The 14,785-nt window shown below is 42.5% G+C and overlaps 1 protein-coding gene across 1 annotated transcript; it reads right to left on the bottom strand.

The window, feature by feature from the left end:
- Positions 1 to 5,710: 5,710 nt before the first annotated feature.
- LOC130697198 (J domain-containing protein-like) lies at positions 5,711 to 6,275 on the bottom strand. The gene is made up of 3 exons (XM_059497452.1): positions 6,181 to 6,275; positions 6,010 to 6,108; positions 5,711 to 5,942 (listed from the first exon to the last, which is right to left on the bottom strand). The coding sequence occupies exons 1-3, from the start codon at positions 6,256 to 6,258 to the stop codon at positions 5,784 to 5,786; spliced, it is 336 nt and encodes a 111-aa protein (XP_059353435.1). The 5' UTR covers positions 6,259 to 6,275; the 3' UTR covers positions 5,711 to 5,783.
- Between the last annotated feature and the right edge of the window lie 8,510 nt (positions 6,276 to 14,785).

Here is a 14,785-nt window from a genome sequence, read left to right on the forward strand (position 1 = left end):
CATTCCTATTAACGAATTTCTTAATGCATCTCCCAAAACATTCAAATCTTCTTCTGACTATGTTGGGAATCTGACAGAACGTTTGCGTTATAGTTTTCAAAGAGTTAGAGAGGAAAGCGAAAAAGCTAGAAAGCGCCAAAGGGAACAATATAACAAGCGCGCGAAAGAAAAACGATATGTGATAGGCGATCGGGTGTTATTGGATATTCGAGTAGTCAAGGAAGGAGATAGCAAGAAATTTACTTCGAAATATAAAGGGCCTTATAGAATAGTAAACGTTTATTCAAATAATACTGTAGACATTGCTGATAATTCATATATATGTCAGCGTACGCATGTAAATAGATTAAAACCCTTGTATGAAACAATGCTGTGGAAACATGAGCATTGTCCGCCACTTGAGACCCCTTTGGAATTCGAGAGCCGATTCCGGAAGTCTATTGCGACTCAAACTAATGTGCGTGAACACGAGCACGATGTCGAAACCGCAAGGCAACAAAACACCGAGTCCGAAGCCGTATCAGAAGTGGTATCAGACACTTATTCGGCAAATCATCAACTTGTGCGAGAAGACAATGTGATCGGCCCGTCTCATCTGTCGTTCGAAGGACGATTAACCTCGAGTGACAATTGCGATGTGACGAATGATGCTCAGCATCCAATGCCACTTTCCGAAAATACTCCTATATACGCTGATAGTGATTCCGACCTTCAACAAGTAGAGCCCAAAGATGATGTGACAGCAGCGTTATTGCATCAAGAAGTCACCCGACGCCCTCAGCGAAATCGGAGAAAACCGATTCGTTACAGGGACGAAATGTAGCGTCATCATACATCCTAGTTCGATTGCCGAACCAATACCGAGTGATTACTATATAAACCGTACGTTAAGTGAAGGAAGACACAACTTCTTGTACTCTCTGAGAACAACGACGACAACTGTTCTGTCTGTTTTGCCATTTCTTCACGTACAAAGAAGCGTTAAGAAGCCAACATGGACAACAAGTCTGAACCCATCTCTGAGCCCGTGACCAACGACTGGATACCTATGGTGTCCATCCCACTCCCCGTCGCGGAGGCCCTCTTGGTAGACCTCACGACGTCGTCCGGAGACGCCTCGACGGCCGAACGTGACGCGCCGGATTCACCAGATCCCTCACCAATCGACGACGAGGAGACCGCGGCCCGAAACCTGCCGGGGACGTCCGAGATGGAGGATGCCATCGATTTTAGCCGCGGCAGACCCCGCACCTCGGACTGGCACCTCGATGCAGCCTGGGAGCAGAAGCAGCTGGAAATCAAGACAAATCAGTTGATCGCCCGTCTTCTCATCACCCTGTATGACAAGAAATGGAGTGACGCCGTCTTCACCCTAAAGGCGATCCTCGACCTGGACCCCGAAAGGCGCCATCCACCGCTCTATGGTTGGACATCGTGCCACTGGGACTTGCCCGAGAAGAGACCCAGCACGGACGATCAACAGAAGGACCCCAACGCAAAGAAGCCGAGATACTTCTAAGTCGTACGAGGACAACCGAAGAAATCGAGGAAGGAGGAAGCTTTTTCATTCGACCCTCTTTCAGTCCTCGTTATGTGTTATTCCTGATATTTCTCCTTCAATTTTTATGTTTACATTTACCATACTTTAATATTTACCTTTATTTTGATTTCACATACCAATATTCGCTTTAACTCTCCTTGCTGCTATCCATCGAAATAAACTCATTGGTTGCTTAATCGTTTGTCAAAAAAAAAAAAAAAAAAAAAAAAAAAAAGAAAAAAAAAAAAAAAAAAAACAGAAACAAAACATGATAATAAAACACTTAGTGGCTAACAAACAACAATTTCTATGAACGTATTATCCGTTACAACATGTATCTTGTTTTTCACGTCGTACACTTTAACTTTCTCAATTTACGCCCCGTAGTCATTCCCTTGTTTGACAGCCCATAGTATAAGTCCACATAGATTCTGATAAGTAGAGCCTTTTGAGTAGAAAAAAAATAAATAATAAAAAAATCAAAAAAAAAAAAAAAAAAAAAAAAAAAAAAAAAAAAAAAATTTTTTTTTAGCTTGATCATACCTTCATCAAGACCCGTAAATGAGTGTCACAACATATCAATTTAGTAGTCACAAATTAAGTAGCTCCCCTTTGTAGATTCCTATTGCCAAACTAACACGGTAGATGTGGAGACATTACCATACTAACCAACAAAAACAACACCAAAAAAAAAAAAAAAAAAAAAAAAAAAAAAGGGATAAGAAAGTAAAGAAATACCTTTATATATTGTCAAAAACACATATATAACGCACAAATGATTTTCTGAACCGCAATGTCAAATTTCGTTTCCTATTTCCCTTCCTATCTCCTACACGTCACTTTCGTTATTTTTCAACGAATAGGTCCAAATCGTAGCCATAACTTTTATACTCTCATTCCAATATGCCACGCAATACTGTTCACTTTCCCTTTCGTTCGTACACTACAGCTTGGCCATAGCCAACATCAAGAATACAGTATTAGCGCCGCCTCCCTTTTCCTGGAACTAATACTACTCTTGGACCTTGGACCTTCGCGGCAAAATCCTTTCCCGTCGCAAACTTTTAAACGTTTCTTTTCTCGTCTTCCCTGATCAACTGTCCTGTATTTTCTTACTTTCCCTTTCCGATAATTATGGTCATCTTTTTCTCTTTCCAACGATACTAAATAATATAAAAAACAAGTTGTCCTTCCCCCTTAAAACAAAACTTTATTCTAGTGCCCTTTTTCCTTTCTCTTTTCCGTAGCCTACTAATAAAGCCGACGGGAAAAGCCGTTGACCTTGCGACAGCCGTAGGCTATTTTTCACTTCCTCACTTCTTCTTGTATGTTTTTGTTTTGTTGTGTTACTTAGTTAAGAAGCCCACACGATGACATTTCTTTTGTAAGTCACATATTTTCTTTTGTCTGTATGTACCGGCCGGATATAGAAATGTCCCCCTCTGCATTCCTGCTGCTATTATGCGTGTACGGATTACATTCCCAGGCCTTCGAGACTACCGTATGCAATTGCGCGGAACCAGTGAAGGTGGGAATTCTTCAATTCTCCGATGAGAATTGTCAACCGACATCCACCGATATTAAAGCCACCAAGGTGAAATACGCCGTGTATAGTGAAGAACGCGCCGCGACTAAATTCCCGGGTTACATCTGTGCCCGTTGGGAAAATATCCGACACATCACAATGACCTTCTTCGGGCAACTACTGGTTGTGCCGGATAAAATCCCAATTGATACTACCCCCGCCGACTGCAACGAAATGATTGACAACAAGAGGTGCAATGATAACCGGATGACTTTTGTCGACGGAAAATTTGTGTTCGACAATGAACCAGATATCTCTGGATACTGGTTACAAACAATTGATTCATCAATCATAAACTGCGTCCTCGAGAAAGTCGAACTTTTCCAGCAAAAGGAGGATGCAGACTTCTCAACACCCATCGGAATTGCTTCTGCTACGTCCGGCAATTTGTCACACAATCACTTAACACTGATTTGGGACAAAACCTACACACAGAAGACCAAAGTAACTACCAGACTCGTCGAAGACGGCATCGGTATGCTGACCCGATTGCCAGGAGAAAAACCACTCCTTAGACTCCAAGATGACAAAAACCAATTAGACTTCCACCTGACACCAGTACTGCGCTGCGTTTCAGTACAACAAAATTGCTCCAATAGAACTTCTTCATATGAAATCGTCGGCCAATCAAAACTCTTCGTCACGACGGCAGCCATAATGGAAAAAGCAACCCCAGTGGAGACCCGAGCGCCACTCGGCGCCGAAAACTTAAATATTCCGGCCAATATCCAATACATCCGTGATCAACTCACCGACCACGAGAATGAATTGGCACGACAGGTTCAACTACTTCAATGTGAAGCTCGTAAAGCCAAACATGAAAGGGCCGTCACAACTGCCCAATATAATGGATGGCTAGCGGCCTCACAATTAAACTTACCCCGGTGCACGAAATTACAAGCATTCGGGAAGACGGTCGTATTAATTCAATGTCAGGCCTTAAATGTCACATTTGAGACTGTATTGACTTCGTGCGGACCGCAACCAAAATTCCAAAATTATACGATTAACCTCGATGGCTGGGAACTCGTAAAATATTCTCCTTGTTATTGGACAAATGGATTTGTCAATTTCAATAACAAACCCTATGCCTTCCGTAATAATACGTGGGAACAACTCGAAGCCACAATTGTATTGCCTGAGCAAACGCTGGCACACTCTTTCCGCTACGAGAACGTCGAATTTTTCGACTACGAACACCAAAGTAACCCGGCATACACCGACAATATGCTTAACCACATGAACATCATGGCCGACATAGCAGCCGTGATCAACGAACATCCATCATCCGAATTTACGTCGCACGGTAAACCCAGCGCCACAAATATTTTCATAACGGCCTCCAGTGTCGGAGCTTACACATCTTGGTGGGAAACAATAAAAAATTACTTCTTCATCGGCATCATGTGCATCCTCGTATTACTCTTCCTACGCATCTGCTACTGTTGCGGTCTCTTCAAGATCTTCTGGGTTATATGCCGTCGCCCTCATAAACGTTCAACATCCTCCGGATCCATCCCCATGCATCAAGTTTGATTACGGGACGTAATCTCACGCCGCCGAGAGTGATGTAACGAAGTCAATAAATACTTTATACGTTTATATTCTTGTCTATGTATGCTTATTATTATATCCATTTAATTCATATTAATTGCACAATATAGTTGCGCAATTCCATAACTGCGTAATTCTTATAACTGCGCCATTTCCATATTGCACCATCAATATGCGCAGCAACTTGACCTATATAAACACCTGCTTTATGCTATATCATATTTCATCGGCACAAAGCCGCTTATAACAACACGTTTGATTGGCGGAAACAAGTATGACTCATTGTTGCACCATCATCTCGCCATATCCAATTCCATGTATTGATGACTAATAATTGCGCAGCAATTTATCATTGCCCAATATGCGAAGTTTCTTGATGAACTCAAGACCTGAAGAAAGAGAGTTACCGACGAGTATCTGACTCTTACGGTCAAGTTCATATTCAGCTCGTGCCTCCTTTTGTTTCAATATTGTGTTTGAGAATTGATCTTAGTCTCGTGTCCAAGTGAGAGTCAATTCTTACAACTTGTGTTACCAACGTGCCGACGAGTTGTGTTACAACTCGTCTTCAGCTTACATCTGCTCTCTTATTCTGCCCGTGCTATTGCGGTAAGCTCACACTACAGTTATCCCGTTACACTTTCAGTTTCCCTTTTATTTCGTATGTTTCTCTTGTTCTTTTATTCGAAACCTCTTGTACTTTTATGCTTAAACTAAGACAAATATAGTCGTCATTGTGGGTACAACGCCTCTGAGTTCTATCATTCTTGTATTCATTTATTATTTTATTATTTTTATTCTTTATTGTCTTAAATTCGTAAAGTCCATCTTCCCACAAGGAAGATGCTTTACAGTAGCTTGGCGCAGCATATGTTGTGTACTCGGAAGCCTTTGTTGTGTAGTACTGCGGAGCCTCAGCGTAATAAGCTGGAGCGGCCTAAGTCGTTGTGTAGTATTCAGCAGCCTTCGTGATGTAGTAAGACGGAGCAGCATAAATTGTGGTGTAGTAGGCAGGTTCCACGTAACATTTTTTGTTCATGTTTTGGTATGGCCCAGTGGAGAACCTGTGTTAATTTTAATATTTCAATCTATTTTACTTTAAACCTACATAGAAAGACATCCTGATGTTGCACATATAATACTTACGGCAGTAGATCGTTTATTTATGACAATCCATTGCTTGTATGAAATTGTTATTCCACTTGTTTTCCATCTGTCATAATCATTTCGCTTTTCTGGGTCACAGAGCACCTCCTTAGCTTCCTGTTGGAATGACCAGAAATTAACTGTATCTATCACATTACTTGGTTAATGTGCAGAATCTATTTACCTGAAGTTTTTGAAACTGAGTAGTGGACTTGTCATATGGATTCTTATCAGGATGACAACGTAATACTCTGTGTTTGTATTCGGTTAATATTTGGTCAACCTATTTATGTATGAAGTGAATATACAGAACTAAAAAAAAAGAACAAACAGCACAAATCTGACCGAAACTTACACTGGAGGAATCATCGCAACCTAATGTGTAGTAGTAGTCATCTTCCAGGCATCGCTCATTGAATGTAATTGCATCCATATCGTTAACCAAAAACAAGAGTAGCCTACATATGGCAATACGGCAATCCGTTTTACCCAAATAAAAATAAAAAATATTGTTTTTTTTTTCTGTTTGACTTCTATCGCCATCTACCGGTCACATTTCTAGTTAATTGTCTATACACTGACCGAAAAAATTTTTAAGCCCGACTAAATAAGCCCGACTTTCTGTTTTTTTTACGGGTTAATTCAAAAAATAGAAGTCTGATATAAAAACATACCCCATTTTCATGATCAGCGATCAATTTCGCATCGGAATACTGTATTTTTAATGAAATCTAGGATTTGAGGAAAAATGGAAAAGCGAGAAGGCCTTCTCACTTTTGCAATTTTGGCAAAATTTTAGATTTCGCTTTAAATACGTGGTTTCGATGCAGAATTGAACGGGCATCACGAATATGAGGGTTGTTTTCTCGTGGAACTCATAGTGTTTTAATAAAACGTAAAAAACGGGGAAGTTGGGTTTAAAAAAATAAGCCCGACTAAAAAAATAAGCCCGACTTTATCTTTAAATTACGATTATTTCAAAAACGGCTTACTTGAAAATAAAACAAATGGTTTTTTCTGAATCCGCGTTAAAATAGGGTTATACTGTGGGATTTTCATCCACGTGGAATCGAAGGACACACACGTGTTAATGGATTTCACGTGCAACTCTTCTCTCGTCTTGAACTGTAAGGTCAAGTAGAGTTATCTACTTGACCATCTTAACTACTCCTTCCGTATACACTTTCTACTTTACCCTAGAAAAAGGGTTAGAACGTCGTAGCGGTCATCTAGGTGTTATCTAGATGACCATCTTTTCCTAGATTCTTCCGGCGTCACCCGTAACAGGGTGATCCTTGCCTTTAAATACCCCGAGCCTAAGTAGGTTCGGGGTTCAGTCTTCTTCAGAAAGTGTCTTAGATTGTTCCTTCGAAATACACCCCGTTCTCCTCTAATTACTGTCTCAAGTGTTCTTACCCTCTTACATCGGCTTCCCCGCAGTTCCCCGTCACAATTGGTGGAGATACAGGTCGCATTTTGTTTTTTGTTCTGTTTTCTTGTTTATCGTTCTTCTTCTGTTGATTTTTCCCCCAAAGGAGGAAATTTCACATTTCCTTTCGCTTCCTTCATTCGACTCGCTTGTTCTGATTATTGTTTGTAGAAATTCTTCCTTACAGTCCGTTTACTCCTTATAGCAAATTATTGTTTTACCCCGTTCAAATCATCTATGGTTGAGCCCCGTTCGTATTTTTTTTTAATTTATTTTTTTTTACTCAACTCGTATTCCCGTTCACCCCATTTAATTCACCTTTCGCTGAGTTCTGTTCATATTCCATATTCAACCCGTGTTTCATTTCCTTTCGCTTCCTTCATTCGACTCTCTCGTTTTGATTCTTGTTTCGTAGAAATTTTTCCTTACAGTCCGTTTATTGCGTATAGCAAATTATTGTTTTACCCCGTTTAAATCGTCTTTCGTTGAGCCCCGTTCGTATTTTGTACTCAACGCGTAGTCCGTTCGACCCCGTTTAAATCATCTTTCGTTGAGCCCCGTTCGTATTTTGTACTCAACGCGTATTCCGTTCGACCCCGTTTAAATCGTCTTCGGTTGAGCCCCGTTCGTATTTTTTTTTGTTTTTTTTTTTTTTTTTTTTTTTATTTTTATTTTTTTTTTTTTTTTCTCTTTGCAATTAATTTTTTATTACTCAACTCGTATTCTCGTTCAACCCATTTAATTCAAGTTTCGCTAAGTTCTGTTCGTATTCCCTATTTCAACCCGTGTTTCATTTCACCTTACTAAAATCGTCTCTCGTTTCATGTACTTTGCTCTTTTATCTCGACGATCAATTTTTGAAAACTACGTAGTTTCCGTGTGTTTCTCTCGGATCTACGTTGCGTGAACTTGCTAAAGTGGTATCCCCAACGGATACATTCTCGTGAGGTGTTATACATGAGTGAAATAAAAAAACGATCTTCACGATATCCAACGTGTGGACGGCCCCCCAGCCGGCGACTTCACCCTGAACTTTTTCTTTCATCCCGACTTCCACAACTGGAAGACGCATACACGAATACGGAGCAAACAGTTGCACGGGGGACACCTCAGACGCCGTCTTCCTCGAGTTCGGTTTTCTCAGAAGAAGCTTCACTGGTACAGCACGGCACTGACGAGGAGTCTTCAGAAAATTCATCAGCGGATTCCGACGACGATTCCTCGTCCAGTAGAGCTTCCTTACTGCCTCCTTTACGTCTATTCTCTTTGGCGAACATGGCGGCAAGTGTTCAAAAGTTCATCGCACCCCCCATCTTTTCAGCTACGCTGGAAGAAGACGCAGTGGATTGGCTAGAACGGTTTGAATTAGCTGCGACATATAATCGGTGGTCAGATGCTGATCAAGCGAGAAATTTCGTGATGTATCTAGAGGGGCCAGCTCGTAAATGGTTCCTCGTGCATACTCATCCGAATCATTGGGAAGATTTACCGGCACGTCCAGACCCAACTGATCCCACATTACCCAACTTACCGGCGGCTACCGGTCTCAAATCACAATTTTCGGCGGCTTTTCGACAAGCAAATTTTTCACTAGTTCAGGAGTGCAAACTCAGACAGAGAGAACAAGGAAATGAGGAAGACGTAGTGGCATATTTTTACGACATAATAAATATGTGTCGCATAGTCAATCCGACTATGTCGCAGGAGCAGCAGCTCCAGCACTTGTATCGTGGATTGAAACCAACATTGTTACAGAAGATCTATCCCCTACAACCAGCATCGACGACGGAATTCCTGGACGTAGCCAAATTACACGCCGAGGCCAACAGTTTAGTAAACCGAAAAGTTCTTTCACAATCGCTGTTAGCCGTGACTCCAGACGTTCCTGATTCGTCAACAGCGGCGTCGACGAAACTGGTCAAGGAATTAGCGGGATTGTTAACCGGTCTTCAACAAACGATTGAACATCTCAGTAAACCTCAAACAGCCGTCTCACCGCGATCGCTCAACGTTTCGGGAGCATCCAATTGGAATCAGTCGGGTCGCAATAGGAGGACGACGGAAGGACGTTTTATTTGCGGTTTTTGTTCAAGAGCGGGACATACGGATTCACGTTGCTTCAAAAACCCATCTTCCTCCTATTATCGAGGACAGGATTTCCGATTTCAACAAAACAATAGACAAGAACAACCAGTTAACAATAATCAGCAGGGACTTTCAGGCCCACGAAACAATGTACAACACCGACCAGTTAATAATATTCAAACGATGCCGTCTGGAGACACGCAAAATTGTTCAACTTTTCCAGTTCATCACATCGATTTTCCTTTTCCGGATCACTATCTTCAACAAGAGACCGATGGTGATCTTGTTTCACCAACGGTTCCGCAACCTAACACCTGCCATCACCAGGAGGACAACGGAGCTTGGAGGTCAGATACGTCCCACTTAATTAAAGAAATTGTAACGTGTGGGCCAGTGACTACCAATGCGGTGGTTGATACTGGTGCAGCGATTAGCGTTATGTCTCCAACACTTTTACATCGTACTGGCTACCTTCTTCAAGAATGGCACGGACCGGCCATTGTCCTAGCAAATGGAACTCGTGCTGTGCCACTAGGAGGGGCACAGATTTCCATCACATATCGCAATAAAACGGCTTCAGGAACAGCAGTAGTGTTGCCCATGAATGAGATTGAGTTTTTAATGGGAAACGACTTTTTGCGACAATTTGGTCACCTTCATGTGGATTACACTGGCGAACAAGCACACGTTATTTTGGGGGACCTGCCATCTTTTGCGTTGAACTTCCCGGAACCACCCGTTCGACACACTAAACTTTGGTCGCTGGAAGAGTGTATAATTCCGGCATTTTCGGTCGTACCGGTTCTTACGACCTTGGACACTCAGTTTCCCGGGGTTTTTCTGTTTACTCCGTCGGAAAAGTTGCTTTCAACTAAATCACTGTCAGTGGGTCATGCAGTGCTGTCTAACACAACACGATCGCTCCCAGTGACCAATCTGTCGGCCATTCCGGTCTGGTTAAACAAACATTCTACTCTAGGGACTCTCCAACCTTATACGGACGACGTGGTAGTTTGTGATCTCCCTGACTCGTTCGATGGAGTGAACCAAGTCGTTTCAAATGATACCCTACCGTCAAAAAAAAACATGTCAGAAACCAGCCTCGAAACCAACATTAACCCTGACTTGAGCCCGCAACAAAAACTCTCTCTGATGGCTCTACTACAAAGTTATCGGCAAACGTTTGCATCATCAGATACGGATATCGGTTACTGTACCATGGCAGAACATCCAATAAATCTGAAAGAAGGTACAACTCCAGTGTGTCAACGTCCATATCCTAGTGCGTGGAAAGCCCGAAAAATAGTTCAAACTTTATCCGAAGATATGTTAAAAGCAGGCATTATCGAACGATCCGATAGTCCATGGGGTGCTCCGGTGGTGCTCATTAAAAAAAAAGATGGGTCATGGCGATTTTGTGTGGACTACCGCGGTTTAAATGAGGTCACAATTAGGGATGTGTACCCGTTACCACGCATTTCGGATATTTTAAGCAAGCTGGAAGGCGCCGAATATTTTTCAATAATGGATCTCCAGTCGGGGTATCATCAGCTTCCTTTGCGTAAAGAAGATCGAGAAAAAACAGCCTTCATTACAGCGGATGGACTATATCACTTCAAGGTACTGCCCTTTGGTCTCTCAAATGGTCCTAGTTCATTTCAACGAGCAATGGACATTATATTGGGCGGTCTTCGATGGTCGTCATGTTTGGTATATTTGGATGATGTGGTGGTATACGCCCCTACCTTTGAAACCCATCTACTTCGCCTTATTTCGGTTCTGTCCTGCCTAGACAAAGCGGGTTTAAAATTGAAAGGATCTAAATGTCAGTTCGCTATGACTACGCTTAAAGTTTTAGGACACATAGTGTCAAAACAAGGCATTGCCCCCGACCCGGACAAAATAGTAGCGGTTCGGGATTTTCCGGAATGTAATCAAGGAAAAACTACAAGTACCAAAATCAAACAGATACAAAGCTTTTTGGGATTATGCTCATACTACCGACGACATATAGCAGGATTTGCAAAAATCGCTCAGCCTTTGACGGCTCTGACTAAGAAAGGGGCGACATTTCTCTGGGGAGATGAACAACGAAACAGCTTTACGGTTCTCAAAAAAGCATTGACATCAGCACCCATATTGGCACATCCAGACTACGAATCCCCAATGATGATAATGTCAGATGCGTGCGGCTATGGCATCGGAGCTGTTTTGTCACAATCAAAGGAGGGAAAAGAATTTCCCTTGGCGTATGCCAGTCGGCTACTCTCAAAAGCCGAACTAAACTACTCCATTACAGAAAAAGAGTGCTTAGCGCTTATCTGGGCCTTGCAGAAATTCCGAGGATTCATATGGGGGTGTAAGATCATTATCATCACGGACCACGAAGCCCTTTGCTGGTTACGCACGAAGAAAGATTTGGCCGGTCGATTGGCACGTTGGAGCCTTTGTCTGTTAGAATATGAAGTAGAAATTCGATACCGCAGTGGGAAATTACACACCAATGCAGACTGCCTCTCACGTTTTCCGCTCAATTCCGAGGACACAAACGACGAAGAAAGATGCGTTACAATTGGAACTCTTAGTTACGCAAACAACGAATCATTCACGAACAAAGACTGGGACGAGTTGACTGCTAAACAACGGGACAATCATTTGTGGAGATCGATCATTACAAAACTGGAGAATAACCGATCGGCGGGTAGACGATTTTGCTTGAAAAATGGGAAACTATTCAAAATTAAACACTGTTGGGGTCAGACATATCTTCGCTTGTGCGTTCCTCCAGAATACACGCATATCGTTCTGACTAAATACCATGACGACCCTACAGCTGGACATTTGGGGATTCACAAAACTCTTGCAAAAATTGGACAACGCTTTCATTGGCCCGGGTTAGAAAAGGAGGTAGTGTCTTACGTTAAATCTTGTAAGCTTTGTCAATCCCGGAAAAGTCCAAAAATCAAGCCTGCAGGACTATTACAGTGCATTCGAGTGTCTCGCCCATTTCAAAATGTGGGGATTGATCTACTGGGGCCGTTCACGATATCCCACGGCGGGAATAAAATGATCATTGTAGCGGTTGATTACCTCACTAAATGGGTCGAACTTTCACCATTGCCCTCAGGGAAGGCGGATGTAGTATCAAAATTCTTGGTGGAACACATTGTGTTACGTCACGGAATGCCGGAAAAACTCATATCAGATCGAGGAAAGTGTTTTATGGCTGATATCACACAAACCGTTCTACGTACCTTAGGGATTCAACACAAAACGACATCTAGCTACCATCCACAATCAAACGGCCAGGTTGAAAGGATGAACCACACATTGGCAACCATGATTTCTATGTATATTTCCGAAGACCAAAAAGACTGGGATGCACAACTAAAACACATTTGTTTTGCATATAACACTTCACGACAAGATTCTACTGGGTTTTCCCCATTTTTTCTGCTATATGGGCGAGAGCCAGTACTCCCAATCGATTTGCTAGTAGGTACATGCCCGCAGGCCTGGGTACCGGAATCACAGGAAGTGTTACCATACGCTGAACAATTATTGTTGAACCTTCAAAATGCTCGACACATAGTTCGGCGGCGGATACAACACGTACAAGAAAAACAGAAGAAAGGGTATGATGCCCGACATAACGACATCACCTTCCAAAAAGGTGATTTAGTTCTAATTTACAAGCCTATCCGAAAAAATGGAAGATCAGAAAAATTACTCCATCGCTGGATTGGTCCTTACATTGTGCTACGGCAAACAACCCCGGTAAACTATGAAGTGCAGCTACAACATAGCAAAAAAAACGGATATTGTACATGTAGTGTGCATGAAAATGTTCGTCGAACGTATCGTCGAGTCAGATCCACGCACTCTCTCCGCGTCGTACAAACTACCTCTACCAGATCAAGAGGTGACGGAACACAGACAACTACATTCCCTGCCTCCGCAATCGCGCTCGTTAGATGTTGCTCCCGAAGCTACTGTTGAAGTTGCAGAAGCTAGGACGTCCCAACCGCCAATTCCAATAACCGAGCAATCGACAATAAACAACCGAGGCAACCCAATTGACTTGCCCCCACGTATTCGGCGCAAACCAAATTTTTTCATGGCCGGACTCATCTATCTTTTGTTACTAGGGTTTGGTAACGCGCTGCCGTCGAAAGACGGCATTATCATCCGGGATACGGCAATCTTTAAAGAACAGCCCAGCATTTCTATCAGCGAATCTTCCTGGACGGTAGTTACGGACGTCCTGCTCCATGACGCCGAAACATCAATTGCAGCAGTAGAAGACCATCTGGCGAAACTTTCTCGAGTAGCACACGCTCATCACATGGATGGCATCAAATTTGAAAAAGACGACGTGCGTACAGCATGGAGGGACACCACCAGCTTTATGGCGGCCAATAAAATTGATAACCAAGTACGATTAATGGGGCGGACATTGAATGATTCTAAGACTCGCCTGGCAACATGTGCTCTCACATTATCGGGGGCACGGCGGCCAAAACGGGGTATCCTGGACCTGGGAGGTACTACGTTAAAATGGCTATTCGGAGTATCGACTCAAGCAGATCTCCAAGACCTCAATTCTCGCATCGAAGCTTTGTCGAAATCGGATAAAACCGTAATACACCTGCTGGATCAACATGCGTCAATTATCAACGAGACTCTACAAATCACACGATCCAACTTGGCCCTTTTGACAGAGCTACAAAATCAGTCGGAGATTTTAACACAAAGAGTAGATTACATCATGGACTACATTAAGTCTTATGAATTGATTCATGTACAACAAACGCAATACTTCGTAGAATTAGACGCGACATTTAAAACCATGGAACACATTTTAGGGTGGCTACAGCAACAAATTGAGTCATGGGAAATCGGGTTATCTGCCTTGGCCAATGGACGACTCTCGCCACAAATGTTATCACCAACAATGCTTCAAAAGGTAATAGCGGACATCAATATTAATCTCCCATTGGGCTGGGCGATTCCATCCGAAGATTTATGGGTTATCTATCGCGAAGCACGAGTGTCAGTTGCAGTCATTAATAATCATTTTCGCCTGTTCATTGATATTCCTATCTATGACCATGCTCAACACTTCAATCTGTTTCAGATCATTTCCCTTCCCAAACCAACAAAAAACGGTTCACACGGGGTGCGTTTTACCAACATTCCGGATTTTTTGGCGGTTGCGCCAGATCTCGATACATTCATCGAACTTTCCAGTATAGAAATTTTAAATTGCCGTCAACTTAACAAACAACTTTGCGCTTTCCATACTGGATTCTCCAAACGGGGGGCTCGTACATCCTGTGCTGTTGCCTTATTTACGAATGACGTGTCACAAATTGGTTCTTACTGTCAAACCCAATTTGTACAGTGGAATGGCCCAGAAGTGGCATATTTAGGCCAAAACCAATGG

The sequence above is a fragment of the Daphnia carinata genome, unplaced genomic scaffold (assembly GCF_022539665.2).
Source record: "Daphnia carinata strain CSIRO-1 unplaced genomic scaffold, CSIRO_AGI_Dcar_HiC_V3 NW_026453039.1, whole genome shotgun sequence".
Lineage (NCBI taxonomy): Eukaryota > Metazoa > Arthropoda > Branchiopoda > Diplostraca > Daphniidae > Daphnia > Daphnia carinata.